The 26,085-nt window shown below is 44.4% G+C and overlaps 1 protein-coding gene across 1 annotated transcript; it reads right to left on the bottom strand.

The window, feature by feature from the left end:
• Positions 1 to 17: 17 nt before the first annotated feature.
• LOC124267155 (ubiquinone biosynthesis monooxygenase COQ6, mitochondrial-like) lies at positions 18 to 25,975 on the bottom strand. Its single transcript, XM_046702052.1, has 12 exons — positions 25,787 to 25,975; positions 14,726 to 14,860; positions 13,905 to 13,963; positions 11,951 to 12,211; positions 11,528 to 11,635; positions 11,304 to 11,366; positions 10,729 to 10,836; positions 9,297 to 9,375; positions 8,739 to 8,862; positions 7,478 to 7,593; positions 482 to 648; positions 18 to 146 (listed from the first exon to the last, which is right to left on the bottom strand). Exons 1-12 carry the CDS (start codon positions 25,959 to 25,961, stop codon positions 117 to 119), a joined length of 1,425 nt encoding a protein of 474 aa, XP_046558008.1. The 5' UTR covers positions 25,962 to 25,975; the 3' UTR covers positions 18 to 116.
• Positions 25,976 to 26,085: the final 110 nt, after the last annotated feature.

Below are 26,085 nucleotides of genomic sequence, written 5' to 3'. Positions count from 1 at the left end.
AATGAACACAACTGATGTGAAACACAACAAGCAAGGAATTTATTCACTATGATATTTATTTACAGGCAATCACACTCTGAAACCTTCCCTCACAGAAATCAGGTCTGCCTGGACCATTAACTTGCAGCTTGAGAGATTATCTGTTTCTGAAAAATACAAATGTTTTACATCAGTGACTATCGGACACCGGTTGACATTGACAACTGGATAAAAATGAGAAATCTTCCACCCTGTGTATATAGAGTCTCACCCTAGAAACGAAAAACATGTCTTATACGTGTCGATATATGATAATTCAAGTCTAAAATTTCAGATGCAAAATTTATGTTCTATTTATGACCAACAGCAACTATTGAAGCCATCATTGTTAACCATGCTATTAATAATGCTTTAAGTAGTTTGAAATTTCTATTGATAGTCCACAAATGATAATAAGCAAATGCAGAACATTGATAGTTTGATAGATCATTACACGCCTAACCTTCAAAATGTCCAATGTGTTGGTAGCATGCAGTCCCAAACTCCTCAGCACAACAATGGGTGTGAAGTCCACACTGTATAGTTTCTGTAGTCCATCGATAACTCCCATTACTGGCACCACCTGGCGCTGTCTCTGAGTCTCATAGTCATGGAGATGGGTTAGTGATCCTGCAACAAAGTGGCATAGGAGTCCGGTTTTAGGCAATGACAACCATAATCAGTTTATTTGTTGGCCAGATTACCTGAAATCCATGCATAAAAGTGACATTCAAGCACACACACATGTACACCAACCCACACATTAATCAACACACCCAAGCTAATAACACTCCTGATTTCATACACTGAGCAAACACACAGAGCAAAAGAATTTAACACCTGAAGAATGTGATCATCACATCACCATATCATTATCATCATGCATAGTGTTTTACACACCTCATTAACACTTTCTTTCAACTGCCTGTAATCATAGGATGAAGGGAATTAAAAACTTATACAAACCTGTAGAGGTTATGAATTCTTTGAAGAAAGTCCTCCTTGGGGTACATATAAGCATTAAAATGTCCATTTTAAATCCTACGACAGTTGTAACTATATTTTTAATAAAATATTTACAAAACAAAAAACTCGTTTTGTCTTGTGAGACCACCCCTACAGGGCCCCACCGGACCAACACAGCCAAGAGCAGGTAACTCTTGCCGTCTACCTCGTACCTCACTTTTCATGCTGAACGTGTCAGACAGAATGAGGGGAGGCGGGTGGCCGTACCCCAAGGAGGACTTTCTTCAAAGAATTCATAACCTCTACAGGTTTGTATAATTCTTTTTCAGAAGAAGTCCTCCTTGGGGTACATATAAGCATATGACAGACTCCCAAAGATATTTGAGACGGAGTGGCATTCTGTCTGGCAACAACTAAACCCGTGGTGGAGTGAAATCTACAACCCGATCTGACGGAAATAGAAAATACCGAGCCACCTGACCGCTGATGTCAATCAGACGCGAGTGGAACTAGAGAGACCAAGCTTATATGTCAATTGGCTCAATATCAATGACATAAAACCCCGCCCCAACCATCACAATGGAAGGAATGTATGGGGACATGCCGAAACAACTCCCAACCCTAATATAGCCCCAGCCAGACAAGCGTGGCGAGAGGTATAAGGGTAGGGAAAGCGTAAAAAATTTAAACGCTACAAAGCCAATAACCCAGGAGTCGAGCTAATAAGTACTGCAAACTAATGCTCGAATGCACCCCTGTTTGGAAGAGGGCTTGCCGGGACCTCGATAAAACCCAGATAAATTATTAGCCTCGCTAAAAACTTTCTGAGGAAATCGAACGAGTACAAACGCCATGCATTGTACGAGTGAAAAACACCCCCACCAAACACTCTCGGCGTGAGGAGGGTAAGTGTAGGCCACCATCCCACAGAGCTGATTAACACAGACTCCCAAATACCGAAGGCTCGGGAAGAGGGATAACTGTAAGCGTACAAAATCCCCTGAATAGCGAAAAGCGTAGCCGAACATGTGTTGGCTCACCATTACACTAACCTGGACATGCGGCTCGAGAGGCATACCAAACAGTGCCCGTGGGGTTTCGTACCCAATTCGTCGCAAAGGCGGGTTAATAGCATATGACTGGTTAAAGCGTTCAACGGACCCCGCCCTCTTGAAGAGGACGTAAGGGGCGATATGTACACCCAAACCCGACCCAACCCGAAAGGATGGTAAGGCTAATCTGATGATGTAGTGATATGAGATATATCGACATTGAACACAGAACCGATACCAATGACCAGTTACTAACTTGGTCAGGGTGGCAGGGCACTCTCCACTGGAGAGAACCGAAAGACCGAACCGAGCACGCGATCCTTAGAATGCGTGTCAAGTTGGTAATGGCGAATGAAGGCGTTCTGCGGCTCCAAAGAGCGACAGAACTGATCTCTTCATTGAGCAGTGCCGCTGTGTATTGCCAACAAAGCGGCATCTGCCCTACCCAGTCTGCCTTCAACCCCTCGGGGGGAGGTAAACCTAAACATTGTAACCGAACAATTACGGAAACAAGCCAACGAGATAAAGTGCGCTTGCTAGCAGACTCCCCAGTCTTCCGCCACCAAACAGCAAACATGGGTACCCGTGCGGATCCCTTTTGTTCGTTCGTTAAGTGACAGTCACGGGTGAGCAATCGAAGGATTGGTCCCGGTCGCGAAGGCTGGGTAAGGGTGGAAGTGCGATATGAGCAGTCACGTGGAAAGCAATATCGCACTGAGAGTGGTAGGTATCCGGGAGGCGAATACGGACATGGTCAGTATAAAATACGGTCAGTGTCGGGTCAGTGGGAATTGCATGGATGTACCCGACCCTTCTACCAGAGTTCACCACAACAAGTAAAGTCGTCTTCCACGTCAACAAGTGAAGTGAGAGACGATATACTTGAAAAATTAGGGCCAGACAGCCAATTGTGAATAAGTGGCAATTTTAAGGTGGGCTGGGTCACCAACGAGGCGATCAAACCCTGTTCATGCCAGCTACGACACGATGTACGAGAGGATGCTGCCTAGGCAGAGCACCATCGAACGAGGTGTGAAAAGTTGAAATAGCCATGGAGTACCCGGCAATGGTGGAGGTCATAAGGCTCTCAACCAAAACGAGGTTATAGTAACTCCAATATCCGAACTAAATCCGCAGAATAGGGATTATGAAATCCCCCCTATCTGCACACCAGCGCCTTCCACCTATCAACACACCCGAACGGGTGCCGAATCCCAGCCAGAATTGTGTCTGCAACGGTTGCAGGAATTCGCGTGTGTTATACCCGACAGAGGCCAAGCCCCCAGTGAATCCGAGGATTCGGTGTGCTCCCGTTCAGAGTGAGAATGTCTGGCGAAGAGGTAATTCAATCCGGGCGCGGATCGATCGAACACCAACCTGACAGCTGTCAATTCCAGCACATTGATGTGCAGGTTGTAACTTCGTCTCAAGAGGCTGCAGGTCACCCAGAACATCGCCCCTAACCCGGTAGGGATGTATCTGGCTGGACTGAGAGCGACGGTGTCTCCAGGGGTGGGAACCCTCCGAGAGACGCCTGACGTCTGTCCATCTGACTGCGTGAGGTTGACAATTCCGCCCAGTTTCGTAAGAGTGACCAACACTGATCGTGAGGTCCCCAGACTCAACAGTTATTCCGAAACCACGATGAGCCAGTCGCCTAGGTACGGGTGACAACACCGGCACTGCGATCTGGCTATCTGAGCTGTAATAAACCTCAATTTGGTGAACACCCTTGGCACCCTAAGGAGAGCACACGAAACTGGTAGCACGTCCTGTCAAACAAGAAACCGAAGGTAAATCTTGAAATCAGGGTGCAATGAAACATGGAGGTATCGCCGAATTCGAGGAATTCGATTGACGGCGCCAATCCCCTGTCTCGCAGATGAGATCACCGAGCGGGTGTCTCCATCTTGAAGGACAGTACCTCTATGAACTTGTTCAGCTCTCAGATGAGAATGGGTCTGAACATTCCGTTCGTAATGGCAACAATGAAATAAATGGAGTCAAACCCCACATTTTCCTGACCATTGGAAACCACCACACTGGTTGCCTAGCCCAGCAGAGACTGGATCTCGCACGGAGTATTGTCGCCCGTCTCCGGAAGCCGACACTGGAGTGTGTCGCTCCGACCGGGTGTTTGCGGCAGAATATAGTAAACCCCAGCAGTCGGCAACTTAACGTTTGCCGATGCCTGGGCACCCTGAGGAATTAACGAGAAGCTCAACAGACTTCCGATTTCACGTCCCGGCGGTATAGGCCCATAACCGCCCTCATCATTTGGCTGGCACAGCTACAATGCAGTCCCTAGCCAGATGAGAGTTGACCCCGCCAGATGCCCCAGAGTCGCCGACGAAAAAATACCGCCGGCGCTCTCTCCCCTTTCCACCAGCTCCCTCAGCAGAGCTGAGAGATGCGCCGAGTGGAGCATACAGCGTTGAGCTGTGAAGGGGAAAGAACGGCAGACTTACGGGAGAGTGTGAGGCCTTGTCCCGGATGCCTTGCTGGAAGCAGGCTTCCCTCCAGGAGGCGAACTCCAACGGTTCGGGTATTCGACGTGGACAACACCTCAGGCAACACAGCCGCGATTCTATCTCGCACTTGCCTCAGGGACGAACGTACTCAGTGGTAAGTTCAAAGTAGCGAAATGAGCCGAAGCTCAAATCGACTTGTCCACTGTACGAGCCTGAACCCCGATTCCGAGGCACATGTGAGAAGCCTGACAATCAAGGTTTCACAAGCACTCAGACAGACCTCGGAGCGTTGAGGTGACCGTCACAGCCGGCACACTCGATGGCATCGTGGTCAAGATGTCGATAGACATCAGGCCGAGACCTGAACTACCGGAGCCGGGAATCTGCACCCTACCAGTGCCGAAGCCTGGGTCGGTGCTACCCACGGGGTTCAGAGAATCCGCAGAGCCGAAGCTCAGCTGTTCTAGACCGAACCCGATCCCCGGAGACATGTAGGAGTAGCCTGATAAATCAGGTTTCCCCAAGTACTTCCAAAAGCACTAAGCATATAGTCAAACATAGCCTATAAAGCTATATAAATACCCATACATACACATGTATGTATATACATACACATGTATGTGTATATATATACACAGATATATATATATATATATATATACACGTAAGTGCTCGGGTCGGCGGTTCGAGTTCGAACCCTGATCCCAAAACACATGGGAGTAGCCTGACAAAGCAGGGCTCCCCTGGTGTACACGGGTAGACCTCAGCGCGCCGAGGTGATCGGCAGCTCGTCACACTCAACGGCCTCTTGGCCAGGGCATCGATAGACATCAGGCCGAGACCTGAGCTAACAGCGCCGGGGATCTGCTCCGTACCGGGGCCGAAGCCCAGGTCGGTGCTAGTCCGATCTGCAGTCCCGAGACACAAGGGAGTAGCCTGGCAATGCAGGTTTCCCCTGGTGGACACGGGTAGACCTAGGAGCGCCAAGGTGATCGGCAGCTCAGTGGAACCCAGACCGGGGCGCCGAGATGGTTAACTTACCTTCGAGATCAACACTTTGCGAGCCAAGCTCCTGACGGAGCCCGGACATCACGCTATCAATCATCGACTTGACATTATGTTGAAGAATATGTTGCTGCAATAGTGAAGCAAATTGAGTCATATTTAAGTCAGCAACATTGTTTGCGGGGGAACGATAAAGGGATTTCCTTAGAAACCTTTTATCAAATATTATCCCCCGCCTGAAGCAGATTAGTGAAAAAACATAGAATCTGCGTGTCGGAAAGACAAAAAAACACAGCCTCGGCCTATGAGCCACGTTGTGTGTAAACGTATGAAATATGTATCATAATACAACATAATGTAACAGGAATATTACAAGACAAGACAAGATTTTTATTAGGTCAAAGACCAATACAATATATATATATATTGAATATTTGCCTGTGCACATGGCGATGTACGTATATAAAGAGAGCAATCACATTGTTATTATCATTATAGCCCAAGAGTGAGGATATGTATGGACGATTTACAAAAATTCAACTTTGTTTCTTTCATTTAAGATATGATGAATACACTTTGCAGCTTTCAGTACTTCAAAACTGTTTTCACCTTTTAACAATTTGATAAACTTAAACATACTCTATATTTTCCAATAAAGTATTACTTAAATGCTGCTTACGTTATTTCTCGATATTTTGGACAAATCAAGAGTAATGCGGTACTCATCTTCTATTTCGATTAGTACAAAAGGGACATAATCTATTGGCAAATGGGATTTTAGGCACACTCCATCTTCCTTTTTCAATCATAAGCATATGTGAACTAAGTCGGAAACGTGTAAACGCAATTCGGTACTTCCTAACATCAATATTAGTTAAATATTTCTCGATGCACAGAGTTTCCTTAATATGAAGATACAATCTAGTTTCACTTAAAGTTGATAATTGATGTTTCCACATTTGAGAATAAATGTCCTTAACCCTTTGTGTAAATATTGACGCAAGGGCGTTTATTATGAGCATCCTTGATCGTCGTGAGCGCCCTCGGCTAAACACCGGAGGCACACTTTATAACCATCCTGTGGTGGTAGTGTGCACGGCACAACACACAGGGCTTAAACTGCAACAAACATAACCACGCCAGTGTTACTACCAGGAACTGTGAAGCAGCAAACACATAAACACAAGTAATAGCAAGAATAACCCGCACGGGCGATATATAAATGCTACAAGCTACAGCCATTTAAATACTAAACATACAATGCAAAGCAGAAAAAAGGCTAGCCACCCCTGCGTGTACATACTAGTGATAGAGTAAAGGAACACTATCAAAATTACTCAACAACGACTTACCACAAATTCGCTGAAAAGAAAGAGAATTTAGGCAAGCCTACCATATAATATGCAAACATATTATATGAACTCCCTACTAAAAGCTACCAAGAACATATAGCAAGGAAACCACGATCGCGCGGTCCGCCATTTTGCCTGCCACATGGCTGGAAAATAGAGAACCCACAGCAAAGTTACAACAAAAGATGAATGAAAATATCAACATATGACGCCAATCTAACGCCCGCGCGTAGAGAAAGGAACCATACATACAGATTGAGATCTTATACACTCATCGTATCGGTAGGAGAGCAAACTCGAAACGAACACCACGGACGTCTATTCAACAGAACGACAGCATGAAAAGTGAGGTACGAGGTAGACGTCGAGAGTTACCTGCTCTTGGCTGTGTTGGTCCGGTGGGGCCCTGTAGGGGTGGTCTCACAAGACAAAACGAGTTTTTTGTTTTGTAAATATTTTATCAAAAATATAGTTACAACTGTCGTAGGATTTAAAATGGACATTTTAATGCTTATATGTACCCCAAGGAGGACTTCTTCTGAAAAAGAATTATTTAACTGAATCGACAACAAGCACTATTATATGATGGGTTCATTCTGAGATATGAACCTACCCAGATCACTACCGTTCTGTAGAGCAGCTGTCAGAACCCTTGAAAGACATTCTACATCGCCAAATCCCAAGTTGACCCCTTGACCTGCCAGCGGATGTAGACGATGGGCTGAATCACTACAACAATGATAAATGACCACTTTACATCTCCTTTCAGCATGCACCATGACCAAAACAATGATTAGTAATCATAATAATAATAATAAATAATAAGAAGTATAATGCGCTAATCTCCACGCAACAAAGCATGCTCAAAGCTCTAACACCCTGATTATTATTACCCCGGATAACCCAAGCTGCCTGTTAGGCTCTAGAAGGTTATAGTCACATGACTTTATCCAACCGGGTACCCATTTTCTGCTACATGTATCACATGTGCTTTGTTGTGGGGCAGGACGGAAGTTCTAGAATCTCTCAGGAGTCAAGCTGTCAAACACGGTCACCCATCCAAGGACTGTCCGAGCTCGCCGTTGCTTAACTTCAACTGATTCGTGACCTGTGCTCTATGCACAGGACCACACGCCACCACATGTCATGTCAAATGTCCATCCTGTACGCACCACTATTTCAAGTGATGTAAATATTTAAGTCTGTATGCACCATGTGAATCTTTGGAGTCAGCACATTCACTATAATGTAAGGACAATAATTTTTTTTATCTAAACTAAAGCTTGTAGTGTTGTCTTATGTTGCAACATGAGTGTGAGGCACTGAAGTTAGGTTTTTGTACAAGTTAACACTTATGGATAAAATGTGTGAGACTGCTGACTGAATTCATCCAATATCCCATCAGCGTTTGAAATTAACGTCAATCCTTAGGCGCTGCCTAAGACGCTGCCTGAAAACCACTCGGACCCAAGTCTTTATGGTCGACAGCTTTTTCATCCCCAATTACTAAGAGTATTATTTCCATATTAGGGCCTACACATTTTAATCAGTTCCCACAACTTTTTTTAGTTCTGGGTCCTTAGGGCCTGCAGCTTTTCAAGGTTAAGGGCAAACACTGAATTCAGGGCCAGTTCACCAAGCACATCCCTTCTGAGCCCAACTTAATGACAAATCACAAAAGATAGCACTTCAAGTAAAGCCCACAGATAGATTCTGTCCTTTCCACAAAGGTAAAGTTTAGTTTCCACAAGGAACTAAGGCATCAAATAGTTCTAGTGTATTTACAAAACAGAATGTCAATTCAGTACCCTGCATAATCCAAGATGATACACTCATGCTAGCTTACACTCCCAACAGATGACATATGTTCTCACCCAACAAGAGCGACTCTAGGTCGCACATATGCCGAGGAGTGTATCAGCTGCAGTGGGAAGGCGCCACGGCTCCCTGGCTCTATGTCCACTACAGTCGGTGGTAGCTGGCGGACTGTGTCTGGCCCTACACACAAAACGGAAGTTAGGATAAAAGACGGTGTAAACATTGCATACTATTTCATATTCAACACAGTATAAGAAAATCCTTTACCTGTCACATCTGAAACTACTGACAGACTGACTGACTGACTGAGTTTGGTTTTACGCCGCTTTTAGCAATATTTCAGCAACATCACGGCAGGGGGACACCAGAAATGTACCCATGTGGGGATTCAAACCCGGGTCTTCGCCGTGACGAGCCAACGCTTTAACCATTAGGCTACCAGACCGCCCCACTGAAACTACTGCAAGTTGAAAAAGGATACATGTTGTTTGATTAAACAAGAAAACATCTGCATTACATGCAAAAGCAGAATCCTCACCATCTGAGGTTCCCTTCCCTGAATTCACTCTGACTTTCCCAACAGAAAAAGAGGAACAGGAGCATCATTAACATACCTGGCAAGATGTTCCTAACGACAGAGCTGAAGACTTCAAGAGCCTTGTCCGCCAAAACGTTCTTCTCTCGATCATGCCACTGTAATGAGATGTAATGTTTCATTCATCTGATATCAGTATTTGCGCCATTTGCTATTCATATTAAACTGAAGAAAATCATGTCTTGGAGGACTTCAAAACCCTGATTTAGTTTCTTCGGCTTTGTACTAACAAGCAGATGTTCACCAATGATTTTGGAATTATAGCAGAAACTATGGCATGAAATACAAATTTACTTTGTGCCAAATCAGGCATGAATTCTCCCATGTCCATTTCTAAAGTGACTGTCCACATGATAAACATTTGGTGTGTATAGCTATCCACGGCTGAATTAAACTATGAGAAGCCTGTTGAAGGATGGGGACCCCACTGAGAGAAAGCCTGTCAGATATCTTGCTTGTTGTTTAACAATGTACTGCAATATAACAGTGATCTGTAAATAATCACGTCTGGACCAGACAATTCAGCAATTAACATCATGAGCATAATCTAGGCAATTGGGATATCATGACATGCAATCATCCATGTTACCAAGGCTGACCACCCAATCAATTTAGTAGCTTCATATGACAAGCATCAGTTTGCTGGGGACCTAGAATCCTAGCTCTAATCCATGCTGATGCCTATTAGTGAGTGAGTGAGTTTAGTTTTACGCCACACTCAGCAATATTCCAGCTATATGGCAGCAGTCTGTAAATAATCGAGTCTGGACCAGACAATCCAGTGATCAACAGCATGAGCATCGATCTGTGCAATTGGGAACTGATGACATGTGTCAACCAAGTCAGCAAGCCTGACCACCCGATCCCGTTAGTCACCTCTTAAGACAAGCTTAGTCGCCTTTTGTGGCAAGCATGGGTTGCTGAAGACCTATTCTACCCCGGATCTTCACGGGTCGCTGATGCCTATTAAGAGACAGAGAACTTGGAGAGAGAGAGATATACAGTTGCAGTAATGTAACGGATATTTATGGTTGGGCAATAATTTAATTGGATCACTTCCCTCCCAAGAGCCTTTAAATCCATGGCTCCATTCCATTAAACTGCTGTAACACCAAGTCTCGTAATTCATGTACCTGTGGAGATCCGGGTTAGAATTGATCTTCAGTAACCCATGCTTGTCGTAAGAGGTGACTAACAGGATCGATGGTCAGGCTTGCTGACTTGGTTGACACATGTCATCGTATTCCAATTGCGTAGATCGATGCTCATGCTGTTGATCACTGGATTATCTGGTCCAGATTTGATCATTTACAGACTGCTGCCATATACATGTAGTTGGAAGATTGCTGAGTATGGCGTAAAGCTAAACTCACTCAATTGTAATTCATGCAAGCAGATTTCATGTCTTATGAGGTTACTGAGGATAGGCTGTTTAAAGGAAATGAACTCACAAAAGCATCGTTCACAGCATCAACAAAGCTGTCCTCCGGTATGCTCAGTAGATGCTTGGCTGCCTCATGTGTTGTGGACCACACCAGGGAACTAAGGTTCTCGGTCAGCTGTATGGACATCCCATGTCAGTAGGAAGTTACTTTTGCACATTGCTTACTTTGTTGATAACAGTTAATACTAACACTTTATTGTCAAAAGATACATCTGATACAGTTTGATTTACTCTTTAGTCTATATATAGTACAAACATTTTGAAACAACAACAATCCGCCTTGAGTTGGCAATACAGGTCTGTGTACAGAATTAAGCACAAAATTATATATATCTCAATAAAATATTTTGAGAAACTCATTAATTTTGTTTCCAATCCAACAAATTATGGAACATAAATGAATTTGATTTTAAATATTCAAATTGAACACTTTATTTTAGAAATGAAGTATGACAAATACTGAAAAACACAAAATCATTCATGGCCTTTTGTCATTTTCATGTAATGAAAGCAATAAATATGTTGCTATGTATCTTTATGACTTAATTCAAAGGTAAACACTGCTATCACATAAGTACTTACTGGGAGCATAGCTATTGGACCAGTTGAAAGGAACCGTTGCCATGCAACACAGTTATCAGGAGCCTGTAACAGTCATTTCAGAATTTAACAATTGGCTGTTGCCTTAAATATTAACTACCATTCTTAAAGCTTATACTGTTGATCTTACAAGAACAAATTACAAATCTTCCTTACAAAACAGATGGAAACTGTTGGATCAAGATTATGAGGAGCACTTAAGAGACCTCAGCTAGTTTGAGAGTAGCCACGACAGCCTTCTGTTTGTAGTCCCACCTGACTGTGTGAAAGTCGGCTGCTTGACGCACTGCGGACTGGTTCCCATCAGCTCCAATCTGGGAAAAGAACATGCAGTATAGTCTCCCTTCCATTTAATCATTCAACTGACCATAAAAATCTCCACAGGACAGAAAACACATGACATCACTCTAAGGAGATTCATATTCAAATTCAAATGCATCCAAAATATTTTCAGACCAGGCCAATCACAATCCAAGAAGCAACAGGTACAAAATATAACAGTGAGAGTGATTTGTAACAATCTCGTCCTTCAGTCTTGCTAAAACAGTTCTCAAACTTGTCAACATTACAAGAATAACAACAAAAGCATTTTTATCAAGTAAATATTGTATATTAAGACTCCAACTTACAAGCAATCTTGTTCGTATGACATCTCCACTTTCCAGCTCAACGCCTACCAGTGGATGTTGCTTGGAAGAGAAATCTTTCACCCCAGGCAGCTCATATGCCTTTGGTTTAGTTCTATACCGGATCTCTACGCGATTATCAACCTCAGACAATCTCTGCATTAGTGCTGCCAGAATAACATCGTTCTCAACGATGTAAGCCAGTGGTTCAGCCATTTCATCATTGTTGAAAGTTATCATAGATTCAGAGCAGGACTCCCAAACCTAGGAAGAGAGTATAAACTGGGTTGTATTTTGCATCCAACCATCACAATTTTATTGTAATTAAATAGTTCACCTGATAAATACAGTGTAAGGACGCCATGGAAGAAATTCTAACACTGGTCATTTGCAATGTTTGTTTACTTTTTGGACCATGTCAAACTTAAAAGAAAGTCCTGTTAAAAATATATGATAAACTATATATATGTCGACCTTATATATGCATGTGCACAAATAGACGAGGGTAATTTTTTATTTTATTTACAAGTCAAGAAGGGTCATGAGAACTTGTTTCGATGTGATCATTTGCATTCAAAATTACATCCTGAAATAATCATAGATTCTTTTGTTTGAAAAGATTCTTTTCTGCTCACAGCTACTAATGATCATAATCCATTATGACATAAAGATGACCAATTGTGGCAGGACAATCAACTTACTGGAGTGTGAACTTTAAAGTAAGGCCATAAATGCTTGGAAAATGCTTTTAGACTTCAATATCAGTATGATGAATTTGACACAAGATAAAAGCACATATATGATACATGTAACACTCTACCTAGTTGGAAATTAAAGCTCAGATGAAAAAATGCACTTGAGGGGTGACTGCACAGGAGGAAATTTTGATGTTTTAACAACATTCGTAAATATTCTAAGTACAAATTGTAGTTTTGAAATACGGACTATAATTATTCATATAGCCTCAACGAATTAAATTACATAAATGATTGTAAAATGTTTGGGTTTTTTTAACATCTATATGTGAAAAAGATGGAACTGTTGTAGTAGTTAAATTCAAAATAATTACGTAAAAAAGTCTTAATTCAAATCGCATACGGTAGATAATCTTGTTCACCCATAGACGTTTCACTTCGTGTATGAGCATTGAACTGGCAACATGAGACTTGATATCTCTGCAGAACAATTAATTTCAAATTTATACCAGTATTTCATACTGGAGAAACAAAGGGGGGGAACCTCTCGTCAGCTATGACAGGGTTTACTATAGAATGTGTAAAGCCCTTAATTTGACATATAGTCAGATTTACAAAGTTGTAAACAAATCAGTTACCTCAGGGGTCGTATCAAAATCAAAACCAGGTAGGAAACAGAAACTGGATAGCTTTGATAAGGGTGTCATACGCCGTGCAGTTTATAAACTGTATGAACACAAAATACTACCGACGTGTGCTAAAATGAGATAAAAAATACAATAAATGTCCTGGCGTAATTCCGTTTTGAATCTGAAATATCAACCACTGTCAAAGAATTGCCAAAAAAACATTTTCCAAGCATTTCTGGCCTTACTTTAGTTCAACTATATGAGGGCTTCTGTTCAATATTCAGACTATTGAACACTTTCATTATGAACAAATGCGACTAATCTTTAACTACAATTACTTTGACCATGTTGACTTTGTTGTTATGTAATATATGAATTGATTCAGATTTGAGTCAAGCTTCGCTTACAACAACCCAACAGAGTCAAATTGCAACATTCAACAACAGAAATTATCTGCACATTGTCATGGCTGGGTCCATCAATAAATATCATTCACATCATCAGGACAAATCTGTCCTTCATTTTAACTTCCATGAGTCAATACAGTACTACTGTATACAGAGCATGTCTGTCAGGTACATATGTGGGTATGGATGGAGTGTTTAACATGATTCATGTTAAGCCGCAACAAACCTGCATCCTCCTGACTGGTTGACATCTCATCTGAAGAACTTCATCCCAGCCACCAAAACCTAGAGCAAATACCAGTTCTCAAAGATATTCATACCTATAAATCTTAGCAAAACTTGAAAATTAATATCTGTAACATGCTGACTGCACAATTAGCTCATTAGAGAGAGTACCGTTTCACTTAAACTTATAATATATTGATAGGATTATTTGATGTACATGTCTATATATTTATCAAGTGGTGGATAACTACTGGCGAACAAGGATAAGTTGGACCAGCGCAGAGAAAGGCTTTACGAGAAGTAGGCCGTGCATGGCAATGAGCAAACCCATTTGGTTTGTGAAAGGTAGAGCAGATGTAAGCTAGTGCATGTGCAGTGCATGACGATGACATTGATTCCGCACGTAGCTGCACACGCCTTGCTCATAAGACTCTCACGTCGGTGTAGCAAGTCGCACTACACTTGATCGCAGACAACATGGGGCCCCTTCACTAACAATGGAAAGCACCAGTAGGCGGCACTCATACATGCTAATACGGGTCAATTGTCAGATCGGTGCTCAACATATCCTTGTTTGCCAGTACCTGCAAAGTAAGGTCTGTTTGTGCTAAGAGTTTGCAAACACTGCAGCTAAAGAAACATGGTCTATCTTGAAACATAGCATTAGATAACCGAATTTCCAGTTGAATAAACAAACACGGCACTGACAATCTTTTCGTAGAAAATCAATGGAAACAATCTATCTGGGTATACTTTTCCTCTAAATGTACTTGCTGTTACATAAACCTGTTAACTTAAACTTGCCATCCTTTTTAGACTTACTGTTAAAGAAATTTACTGTTGCTGGACTTAAAGCACATGTTCTGTTGCTGTATTTTTCTTGCAGAATAAACTTTCCCTTGTCTGGCGCTGCTTCCAGAAGGATTATTTTCTTGTCAGAAAACAAAGGGTTGGTGGCTAGAACAACCAAAAAAGAATTCAACATTTAATGGCAAACCACTCTCAAAGCATGATACTCACAAATGTGTTTTTCAGTGGTCAATGACATATGATACATTCTAAATATGTCCATATCTGAATAATAATAATAATAATAATTAGTCCACTTGTATTGCTCTAAATCCACACCTACATCATGCTCATAGCACAGACAAGATAGAATTTAGGAGTCACTTGTAAAACATAGAGAAAAGGTATGTCTTTAGGTTTGCTTTGAAACATGCGGACTGTTTGGCTTGTTCTAAGGTGAGCTGGTAACTCATTCCAGTTCATCACGGCCGCCACTTGAAATGAGCCAAAACCATAAGATTTCAACTTCCATTTTTGAATGTGAAGTAAGTTCTTGTCACTGGAGCAAAGCTGTCTGCATGGAAGATATGGTTTGAACAGTTCTTTGAGATAGGCCGGAGCAGTGCCTAGTATGCACTGGCTGACAAGGGTTAAAACTTAGCTAAACCTGTAGAGGGTTCCAATTCTTTGAAGAGAATCGTCCTTGGGGTACATATATGCATTTTCTGCGGCTGAAAATGTCATGTGACAGTTGTATCAATGTTTTAATAAAAATATTGTACAATAAATAAAAATCTTTTTAGCTATTATATGGCCCCCACCACATGGAGTGACCTCCCTGCTACGCATGCGCAGCCAACCAGGTAAGCACCTAGGCCCGTATCATCATTCCTTCTGCTGAATAGATCAGTGAAAAGAATTGCGGGGAGGTGGACGGTTGACGGCCCTACCCCAAGGACGACTCTCTTCAAAGAATTGGAAACCTCTACAGGTTTAGCTAATTCCTTTTTCATAGAGATCGTCCTTGGGGTACATATATGCATTAACTCAGCTCAGACTCCCAAAGACCGGAGGCCAGGGAGGAGGGAATTCTGTCAAAGTATTCATAAATAGCGATCATTAGGAAGAATGTAACAGATGCCACAACACTCACCTGTCTACGTGTCCCGAAGCTTCCGCGAAAGGCATGATGGGAGGGTAACCGACAGGGAGGATTAGATTAGTACTTAGATCCGACCTCATAGGTTAAGCACAGCAATTCGCACATAGTGCAAAAGTAAAAACCCCTCCCACATCATGATCTATTAGAGAGCACCGTAAGGTGGAAAAAACAACTCACAACCGACCATAATCTCATGAGAGAATCGAAAGGAGTTAGAGAAAACAACAGCAGATATATCAATAATACACAATTGAAAGCAGCGTCAACTGTCCAGATAACCAAGACTCACTCAGTCAGGGTGGCAGGACACTGTCCACTGGAGAGAACAGAACGGCAAAACGCGCACGATCACGTAAATGTGTATCGAGCTCATAGTGCCTGATAAAAGTGCTAGGGCTGCTCCCAATAGCGGCAGAGCATATCTCTTCAATGGGCAGTGCCGATGCAAAAGCCTTTGATGTGGCCACTGCCCTGATCGAGTGAGCCTTCAACCCCTCAGGGGGAGGCTTGCCCTTAGCCTGATAAGCAGCACAAATGACAGATACAAGCCAGCATGATAGGGTCTGTTTGCTCGCCGGCATCCCAGCCTTCCCCCCACCGTAACAGCAGAACAGATGGGTACCCGTACGGATCCCTTGTGTTCGTTTGATATAGACCTTGAGAGTCTTTCAGAGATCCAACGGGTGAGTGCTCGTTGCAGAGGTCCCCGATGTGGAAGGCTGGGTAAGAGTAGGAAGTTCGATAGCAGCTGTCACGTGGAAAGCATGATCGATCTTCGGACGGTAAGTATCCGGGAGGCGAATACTGACACGATCACAGTCAGCGCCGGGTCTGCCGACATAGCATGTAGGTCGCCGACCCTACGCCCAGTTGTTACCGCCACCAGAAATACGGCCTTCCATGTTAACAACTGAATGGAAATAGCCGATAGACGTGAGAACGTAGGACCGGACAGCCAATATAGCATGATTGACAAATCCCAAGGTGGGCTGGTTCGCCTGACAGCAGGTTGAACCCGATCCACGCCAGCTAAAAAGCGCTGTAGAAGATGGAGCACCATCGACAGGGGTGTGGAAAGTGGAAATAGCGGTGAAGTAGCCACGCATGGTTGAAGCCGCCAAGCCTTCTTCCAAACGAGCTTGCAGAAACTCCAATACTCAGACTAAATCCACAGAAAAGGGATCTGCAATCCCCCTATCTGAACACCAGCACGCATAGCGGGACCACCTATCCTCATATTGAATGTTTGTCGAATCCCGCCTCGAAGCCAGAATTGTGTCTGCAACTGCTGAAAGAATTTCGCGTGCTTCGAGGCTAGACCTGACAGAGGCCAAGCCACCCACTGAATCCTTGGATTGGGGTATGGCGCGCCGTTCTGAGTGAGAATGTCCGGTCGCAAAGGTAATAGAACATCGGCTGAGCCAGAAACCTGAGAATAAACGGAAACCAGCTCTGTGACAGCCATATTGGTGCCAGTAGCACAAGTAGCTGAGCTGGCTGGGTGGACAGCTGGGAGAGGAACCGAGGAATGAGTGGTAGCAGCGGGAACGCCCAGAGCTTTTTGCCTGTCCAATCCAGCAGGAAGGCGTCGGAAGCCAACGCCCTCTGGTCCGGTATTGGAGAGCAGAACACGGGCATCTGATTCGTCCCGCCGGACGCAAACAGATCCACCTGGAACGATCCGTACAACTGGGAGATAACTCCGAATATCTGCCGGTCGAGCATCCACTCGAAAAGGGGCTAGGATGTACGTCATGGCCGTACGGTTGTCCAACTGAAGACGAACCATCTGGCCCTGAACATGCTCCCGGAAGCGCTCGAAAACCAACCGCACAGCTCTCAGTTCTAAGACATTGATGTGAAGGCGGACCTCGGCTTCGGACCCAAGTCCAGACACAGATAGACTGCCCAGAACACCCCCAAGCCCGTGAGGGACGCATCGGTTTGAACTGTAAGAGCTGGTGTCGGGATTTCCAAAGGGACCCCAGACATTGGTCCACCACTGAAGGTGAGGAGACAACCACCCGGGGACTGAGAGACACTTCTCCAGATCATCCGAGTGAGCCCACAGACTCGCCAAAGCTTGCTGTATAGGGTGCATCCTCAACCGCGCCCGCCACACGACAGAGATAGTTGCCGCCATATGACCCAGTAGACGGAGCTAAGTCCGCGCTGGTGCATGGGGCTGGGAGAGTTACGAAGACACCATCTCCCGTACTCTAGTGACCCGGTTGGGCGACAAAGAGACAAGACCCCCGAGAAAAACCAGGTCAGATTTCTTGAGGTTTATGATCCACCCCAGTCGAACTAGAATGTCTATCACTGTGTGGGTAGAATCTAGGCTAGCTGGCTGAGTTAGAGCGCTGAGCAGCCAGTCGTCTAGGTAAGGGTAACAACGCCTTCCTTGCGACCTTGCGAGGGTAGCCGCACTAACATTAGCTTGGTGAAAGCCCTGGGGGCAGTGGATATGCCGAAGGGGAGCACCGTGAATTGGTAACACATCCCGTCGTAAGAGAACGATGGATGGATGAATTGGCACATGTAGATACACATCCTTTAGGTCGATCGATGTAAGCCAATCGCCAGGCTGAACAGAGGAGATCACCGAGCGAAGTGTCTCCATCTTGAAGGGTGGAACCTCTGACATCCGATTCAACCGCTTGCGGTTGAGAATGGGACAGAACCCGCCGTCCTTCTTCGGAACGAGGAAGTACGTGGAATAAAACCCCGCCTGTTCCTCGCCTGGTGGTATGCGCTCTATTGCGGACTTGTCCAGCAAAGGCTGAACTTCGTCTCGCAGTATTCCCGCCTTGACCGGACATGACGGCACCGGAGTGCATCTTATGCCGGTGAACTTTGGCGGGCCTCGCTTCCACAGTGGTAGATGGCCGACACTGACGATGGATAGCACCCAAGTGTTGCTGGTAGCCTTCTACCACTCCGGTAGGAATAGAGAGAGCGGCCCACCACTGGGACGTGTGGTAAGAGTGCGTGAGTTGTCCCCTGCAGATGAACTGGTTGGGACGGACCCACGGCGATAGCCTGCAGGTTTAACGGGAGGTCGGGGCAGACCCCCCTCGACCGCGAAAAGGCTGTTGGGAGCCAAACGAAGAGGCCTGCTTCTTGCCCTTACCTTTGGCGAGACGGCTCCTCCTCCTACTGCTACCCAGCGGCCGAAGCCAGCCGGCAGACTCGGGCATAGGCTGCACCCCGGAGGAAGAACCTGCTACGGGAGCGAGAAGCCCGCAGTTGCTCAAACAAGGCCTTATAGTCCTTGAAGGAGGTAGCTGCTGCAGCAGCCTCCCGAATGACCTGCTGTCGCTCCCAGCCGAAACGGAAGGGCCAGCAAGGTCTGCTGTGTCGCTGCCGAGTAACACCGTAGACGCGGCAGACCGTAAAGAGTCTCGCGTCAGGTGGGCCTGTACTTTGGATAGTTGGCGGAGCAGAACAACATTTGGGCAAACGACACCAGTGCTCCCTTCCGCCTCCAGAGCCGACCTTTGTATTGAGGAAAGGTACGCCTCATGGACCACGACCCGCACCTGCTGCATGGCATTCCGGTAGACTTGCTCGTAAGTACGGTATGCTTGCTGCTTGCTGCACCTGAGGAAGCCGAGTCTCCCCCAAAGGCGAACGAAGTGAACACGCACTCGTCAACCACCGGCACAAAGAACAGAGAATCATTACCCAGCTGATATCTCTTAACAAGTTCGGGTAGATCGAACCGGAGTCGAGGTCCAACCAGGAGGGGATCCATCATGTCCTGTACCAGGGAAGGCAAGATACGGAGCTGTGTCTGAGGGGGTTGCCTAGGGGCAAACCCTCACCCGGCAGGCGGACTCAGTCGAGTCCGAGCGACATGTCGGCACCGCGGCTTGAGGAATATACTCGGCAATACGTTGCCTAACCTCCCGGAGAGCCGACGGAAAACGGAAAGTACCCTCCATCTCCTCGACCTCCATAGATGTGGCATCCGAGCCCGAGTCAGAATTCGGATCTCCACGTGAAGCGGAGCCGAACCCCAGCCTGGTGGGAGTCCGAGCCACAGACGCCGCGGGAAGGGAAGAGCCGAAGGAACTCTCGGCTCCGCGGCAACCGACACAACACTCAAACCCCGGTCCCGGACACAGGAGGAAGACCGGGCAGAACCGGCTCCTCCGCTCTCATGGGGCGGGGCAGCGCAGCGCAGGCCTGGAACCCCAGGAATCCTCAACTGACCCTGCGCCAACACCGAGAGAGGGACTGGGAGCGAACCCTCTCCCTCCGGGGCAGCCGAGGCATCCGGACCTGAACCTGAGGCCAAAGGATCGACAGACGCCTCCAGGCCAAGGGATCGAGCCGAGCTCAGCGATCCCACCCCCGGACTCTCAGGCCCCCGATCAGAGTGGGCGAAGAACTCCTGCCGGAGACCTCCAACCGACTCATGAATGAGAGACTTCAAGGCGTCCATATGCTGCTGAAACAATTGAGTGATAAGTGACATATCAAAACCACTGGACGGAGACGGAGAGTGTGATTTATGGGAAGACTTAGATTTAATTTGCTTAGCCTTTGTGGCCTTGGACGGGGAAACCTCCTGGGTCAGGTCCCCTCCCGCCTCACGCAATTCCTTATAAAAAAGGAAGTCAGCTGCCCATCTCTTCTGGACCCGGGGGGGGGAGAAGCCCATGCACAACTCACAGATGTCAGGGTTATGCCCTGCCTTCTCCAGGCAGCATAAGCATTTCTCATGCTTATCTGAATGGGGAATATTTTGCCCGCAGGCAGCACATCTCGTAATCGCCTGAAAGCAAACACGCAAGCATGTAGCTAACGGCGGAACCCAACAGCATAAATATACATGTACAAAACATTGAAAATTACGTGAATGCGACAACGCCATATGAAATACTTGGTTAATAACACGATATTTTAACCACGTGGCACGCTAAACTTCCCGCCATGGAATAGCAACACGTGCGTAAAACCACGGGAAAGCAAGCGTAAACGTTGAATACAAAGTCACATAAATGAGAAACAACAGACTGCAAAGTCCATAAAACGTTTCTCAAAACGAATAAAGACCATACATACAGTTGTTGAAGTCTCAGACATTCTTCTACAAGAAGTAAATCAGCTAGTACTCTTGAGTAAATACGTGTGAAAGCTAGAGTGATAGCAGAAGGAATGATGATACGGGCCTAGGTGCTTCCCTGGTTGGCTGCGCATGCGTAGCAGGGAGGCAACTCCACGTAGTGGGGGCCGTATAATAGATAAAAAAGATTTTTATTTATTGTACAATATTTTTATTAAAACATTGATACAACTGTCACATGACATTTTCAGCCACAGAAAATGTATATATGTACCCCAAGGACGATCTCTATGAAAAAGAATTTAAAGTTCACTCTAGCTCTTATGGGCAACCAGTGTAACTGTTTTAGAATAGGCGTCATGCTTGAGAACTTTGGTGCTTTGCTCACAATACGTGCAGTGATATTTTCTATGCATTGCAGATGGTTTAAGAGCTCTTGTGGGATGTTTAAAAGCAAGCTATTACAATAGTCTATTCTGGAAAGAACGAGGGAATGAACAAGGGCAGCTGTAGAACATTCAGTCAGCAGATGGCATATTTTTCCGATGGTCTGGATATGATGATAACATGACTTGCAGATATCCGATACTTGTCTTTCCATTGAAAGGTCTGACTGTTAGTATACTCCTAGATCTTTTACAGAAGTTGAGAAGCAAATTTCTGTTTCCCCAATAGTGAAATGGCTGATGTTCACGTTTGACACACAGGCTTTAGGGCCTACAAGCATAGCCTCTGTCTTGTCCTCATTTAGTTTAAGCATATTGTCATTCATCCATGACTTTACTGAAGAGCAGCAGTCCTCAAGATTGGTCAATGGTGATGTGTCACTAGCTGGGAGAAAGCTGTCAACCATCTGGGTGTCATCAGCATATAGATGATGCAGTACCTGGTGATTGCTGATAACCTGCTCTAGCTGCCTGGTATACAGGGTGAAGAGTAACGGTCCCAGCACAGAGCCCTGCGGTACTCCGTAGTCAACTGTAACGGTGGAGGAATGAGACGTCTTGATGACTACTGACTGTTTTCGGTCATTCACATAGGACCGAAGCCAGGACAAAACAGTCTCTCCAATTCCATACTCATCTGATAGCCGCTGTAGCAGTTTCTGGTGATCAACAGTATCAAATGCTGCTGAGAGATCTAGCAGGACTAATACTGCAACTTTGCCGTTATCCACTGCTTGTTGAAGATCATCCAGTACTCTGCGAAGGGCAGTTTCCGTGCTGTCGGCTTTTCGATAGGCTGACTGAAACTTTGCCATAAGATTGTTCTGCTCCAGGAAATCCAAAAGCAGTGCATTCACAGCTTTTTCGAGGATTTTCGACAGGAAGGACAAATTGGAAACTGGTCGATGATGTTTTAAAATATTTTTGTCCAGGTTAGATTTTTAATCAGAGGTTTCACTGCTGCCTGTTTAAAAGCATTTGGCACCTCACCACTAGCAAGACTAATGTTTATGATCCTGGTAATGACAGGGAGGAGGACATCCATGAGCCCCTGGAGCACATTTGTCGGGACTGGGTCCAACTCGCAAGTAGTTTTCTTGGAGTCTGTTATTAGACTCAGAACCTGGTTTTCACTTAAGGGTTGAAATTTGCACATCCTGTAGATATCTGCTTTCCCGATATATTCTGATCACTTGGAACGAAGGCTTTTCTAATAGTAGTTACCTTCTCAGTGAAAAATTCGTTGAAATCCTCTGCCAAGGATTCATCACTATCGGCATCAGGAAGTGTAAAGTCTTTTTCTTTCATAAGAGTCCACAGAGCTTTTGGCTTGTTCAGATTTGACAGAATGGTTTCATTGTGATACTTTTGCTTTTGCTCTATTTACATCATCACGCTCCTGCTTGTATAGTTCTCTGTGAACACTGAGTCTTGACTTTCGCCATCTTCTTTCAGCGATCCGCCGTGACTGTTTAGCTTCTCATATTTCCTCACAGTACCATGGGTTACTGGACCTTCATGACTGGAGGTGCATGTTTGTCCAGGTCTGTCATGACTGGGAGGTGCATGTCACGGAGATCCTGTCCATGTTAATAGCCTTGACATTACGGGCAGTACAGATTTCCTTAATGCTGGGGTTGCATTAAACAAACATTAAATCCAATCCAGAAATGGTCACATGATATTTTCAACTGTATATTTTCCAATATTGTGTCAGAGTCAGTTTAATCCAATCAATATTGTGACCACTTTTATGAGTCACAAGCTTTAAAGCCATTTGCCTGAAGAGTTGAAACGGGCTTATTAGAATACAATGATTGAACCAATGTCTCTTTTAGAAGTGAAAAGTCATTATGGAACTGGCATGGTAAGCCATGGTGGGGGTCTGTAATAGATCTGCTTTCAGCTGTAATAACCATCTCTATCTGTTCAAATGAACTTAAAACGGTGGAAGGAGTATAGAGTTCAATATTCAGATTCTGTCTAGCTATAACTGCAATACCTCCTTCCATGGCTAATAGCCGTGGTACCTGTTTGAGTTTGTAGCCCTTTGGCACTAGATCATCTAAGACAGTTTCATCACCTGCTGGTTTTAACCAGGTTTCTGTCAGAAACAAAGAGGTCCAAGTCGTCGTCAAGCACAGTATCTGAGGTTTCCAACGCCTTGTTCCTGACAGACTGGGCATTCCACAGTGCAGCTTTCAAGTACTTTGGCTTCTGGTGAACAGGTTTGATATTTTTCTTTTTAGTAGTGGCACTTGGTTTGCTGTTTTCTTTGTTATCATCAGCTGAAAAATCATCAGTATTAAGTCTTGTTTTTCTTTGTTTCCTTTTCCCACTTCGCTTGGTAGCCTTTGTACTGCATATACCAGCTCGACAAAGATTACGCAATAATTGTAACAGAATCTTGTCAGGGACACCAGGCCTGACTAGGCTGAGAAGCTGGTCTTTTGTATAGGTGATTGTCATCGCTGATTGCTCTGGGTTTGTCAGTGACCTGGGAGTGAGTACAAACTCACCATTCACAAGCACAAATGTGAAAATCACAAAATATATGAAGTTTAAACGTTCAAAAGTCAGCATTTTAGATATAATCCACACATGAAACTTCGGCCTACCTTTAGAATACAGCACCACAAACTTTAAAAATACGTCATAATACTCTTTTACGTAATGTAATGTGATTTTGTTCGAAAGCACGTTCTCGAAACAATGCCCTATGACGCCTGCATGGCAACACGGTTGTCTGGCTCAACGAGTGCGTTTAAGCTCCGCTCACTGGTGTTTCATCTCTACGAGCTATGTCATTGCATAAGCCCAACGATGTTGAGAGTTTCCAGTAGTTGTATACCGGCGGATGCTCAATATTTTGCAAGCACCAGTTTGAAATATTTTTCTTTTCTTACTAATACGCTCATATTTATTTGTATTACGGGCTGCTGAGGTGTTATGTTTTGTGTATTTTGTATTTTGTAATTTTTAAATTTACATATATATTTTGTCATTCAGTAATTTGCACCATTACATAGAAAAGTGTTTTATTAGTATTTTATTTTTCGAAGCGGTAATAATGCATTACACTAGACACGTCAGTCGTGTTTGTGCCGGTTCGGTCAATGCATTCTATTTATTAGGATTAATTCAAAGGATTAGGGCTAGGGCTAGGGCTAGGGTTAGGGTTAGGGTTAGGGTTAGGGTTGGGTTTAGGGCTAGGGCGTAGGGCTAGGGTTAGGCTTGTTTGAGTACCATTTGTTGTTTTTCCTTTTTGCATTTTAATACTTTTTTTTCACACAAAAACGGGAAACCAAAAACGTCGAAAGTACATTATGAAATGGGTTAATGTAGAAATTTTGGGCTAATGGAAATTGGCCTGGAATTTGCACTCAAGCCTCTTTCACACGCAACAGAAATTTTGTAAAGTAATGATTCGAAGGCTAACTCACCCTCGTGCCGTCACTACACATGCTCATGTCTCCCTCGTTCCTTAGTGCGATCCACATTATCCTTACAGTGTTCCCTACATCACTTTTCTGTCACAAAATCACCAATCATATAAAAGCTCGTGTCATTCATGCATGCACCGTGAAATCTACTTCTGACGTCTGACGCCAACAACCCTTTTCAGTTTGAGGCATATCGGCTCATTCCACGCCACACGTTAATTTGTAGATTACGGAATGGGACGAGTGTGCCAAATGGCATCGGATCCATTCGCTAATTGTCCGTAGAATAAAATCACGAGACACCAAGTCTACCCGTAGCATTCGTAATTGTCCGTGACCTATTCGACTCTTTCCGTTCATTTCCGTGACGTCACAGGAATGACTTGATAAATTTGCACATTGTGCAACAGTGTGGACGTAGCTCAGTCGGTTAGCTGTCAAGCTAACAATCCGAAGGTCGCGGGTTCTGCGTCCGACGGGTTGTCACAAACTGGTTGCTTGTCTTAATGACAGGTGACCTACAGCAGAGATCGTCCTCACGAGAAGTTGTGGTGCTGTATACTAAAGGTGCTCCGAAACTTCCACATGATGATTCTGATAATACTGTTTCAATACTGACAGAAACTTGTGATAGTAGTCCAATTAGAAACTGACTTATTTTGAAAATGTGAGAGAGCCCAAAAACACATGCAGCCTGTCAACGCGCAATCAGTAATCCAGATGTTTTATTGTCGAATCAACTATTGGCAACAATTTCATGTGCTAAAAACCATAACTCATCAAAAGAAAGTGGATGAACAGAAAATCATATTGTATTGGTAAAAAGGAACTGACATTTACACAAGTTAAGTCATCATTATGCATATATCCTTGTATTATGGATTTTCAGACATCCGTTGCTATCATATGACTGAACGACAATAAAACATCTCCATAAACACAAGCGTTCAAGAATTTCACTCAACACACCCAAAGCACAGGCCATTGCTGCTCCAACCATACCACCTCCGGATATGACAATATCGGACGTTTCTTCATTGTCATTTAAAAGACTTGCACTAGCGCTGAATGTTCTCCTAATTCGTGTAATAGCACTGTAGGAGCGGGACGGTAGAAGTATTCTTCTTAACGCTGTGAACACCATACTGGCTGTAATAATTAGAGTAACCTCCCTTTGTTGACAATAGTTTCGCATACATGTCTTATCATGTTTATTTTTTAAAAATTAAATATATTTATAGTTTTACTTACACTTTGAACTTGTAATA

Source organism: Haliotis rubra, unplaced genomic scaffold (genome assembly GCF_003918875.1).
Source record: "Haliotis rubra isolate DU_JTF1 unplaced genomic scaffold, ASM391887v1 Scf13, whole genome shotgun sequence".
Taxonomy (NCBI): domain Eukaryota; kingdom Metazoa; phylum Mollusca; class Gastropoda; order Lepetellida; family Haliotidae; genus Haliotis; species Haliotis rubra.
Note: the sequence above shows the minus strand (reverse complement) of the source record. Positions and strands in the feature narration are given on the sequence as shown.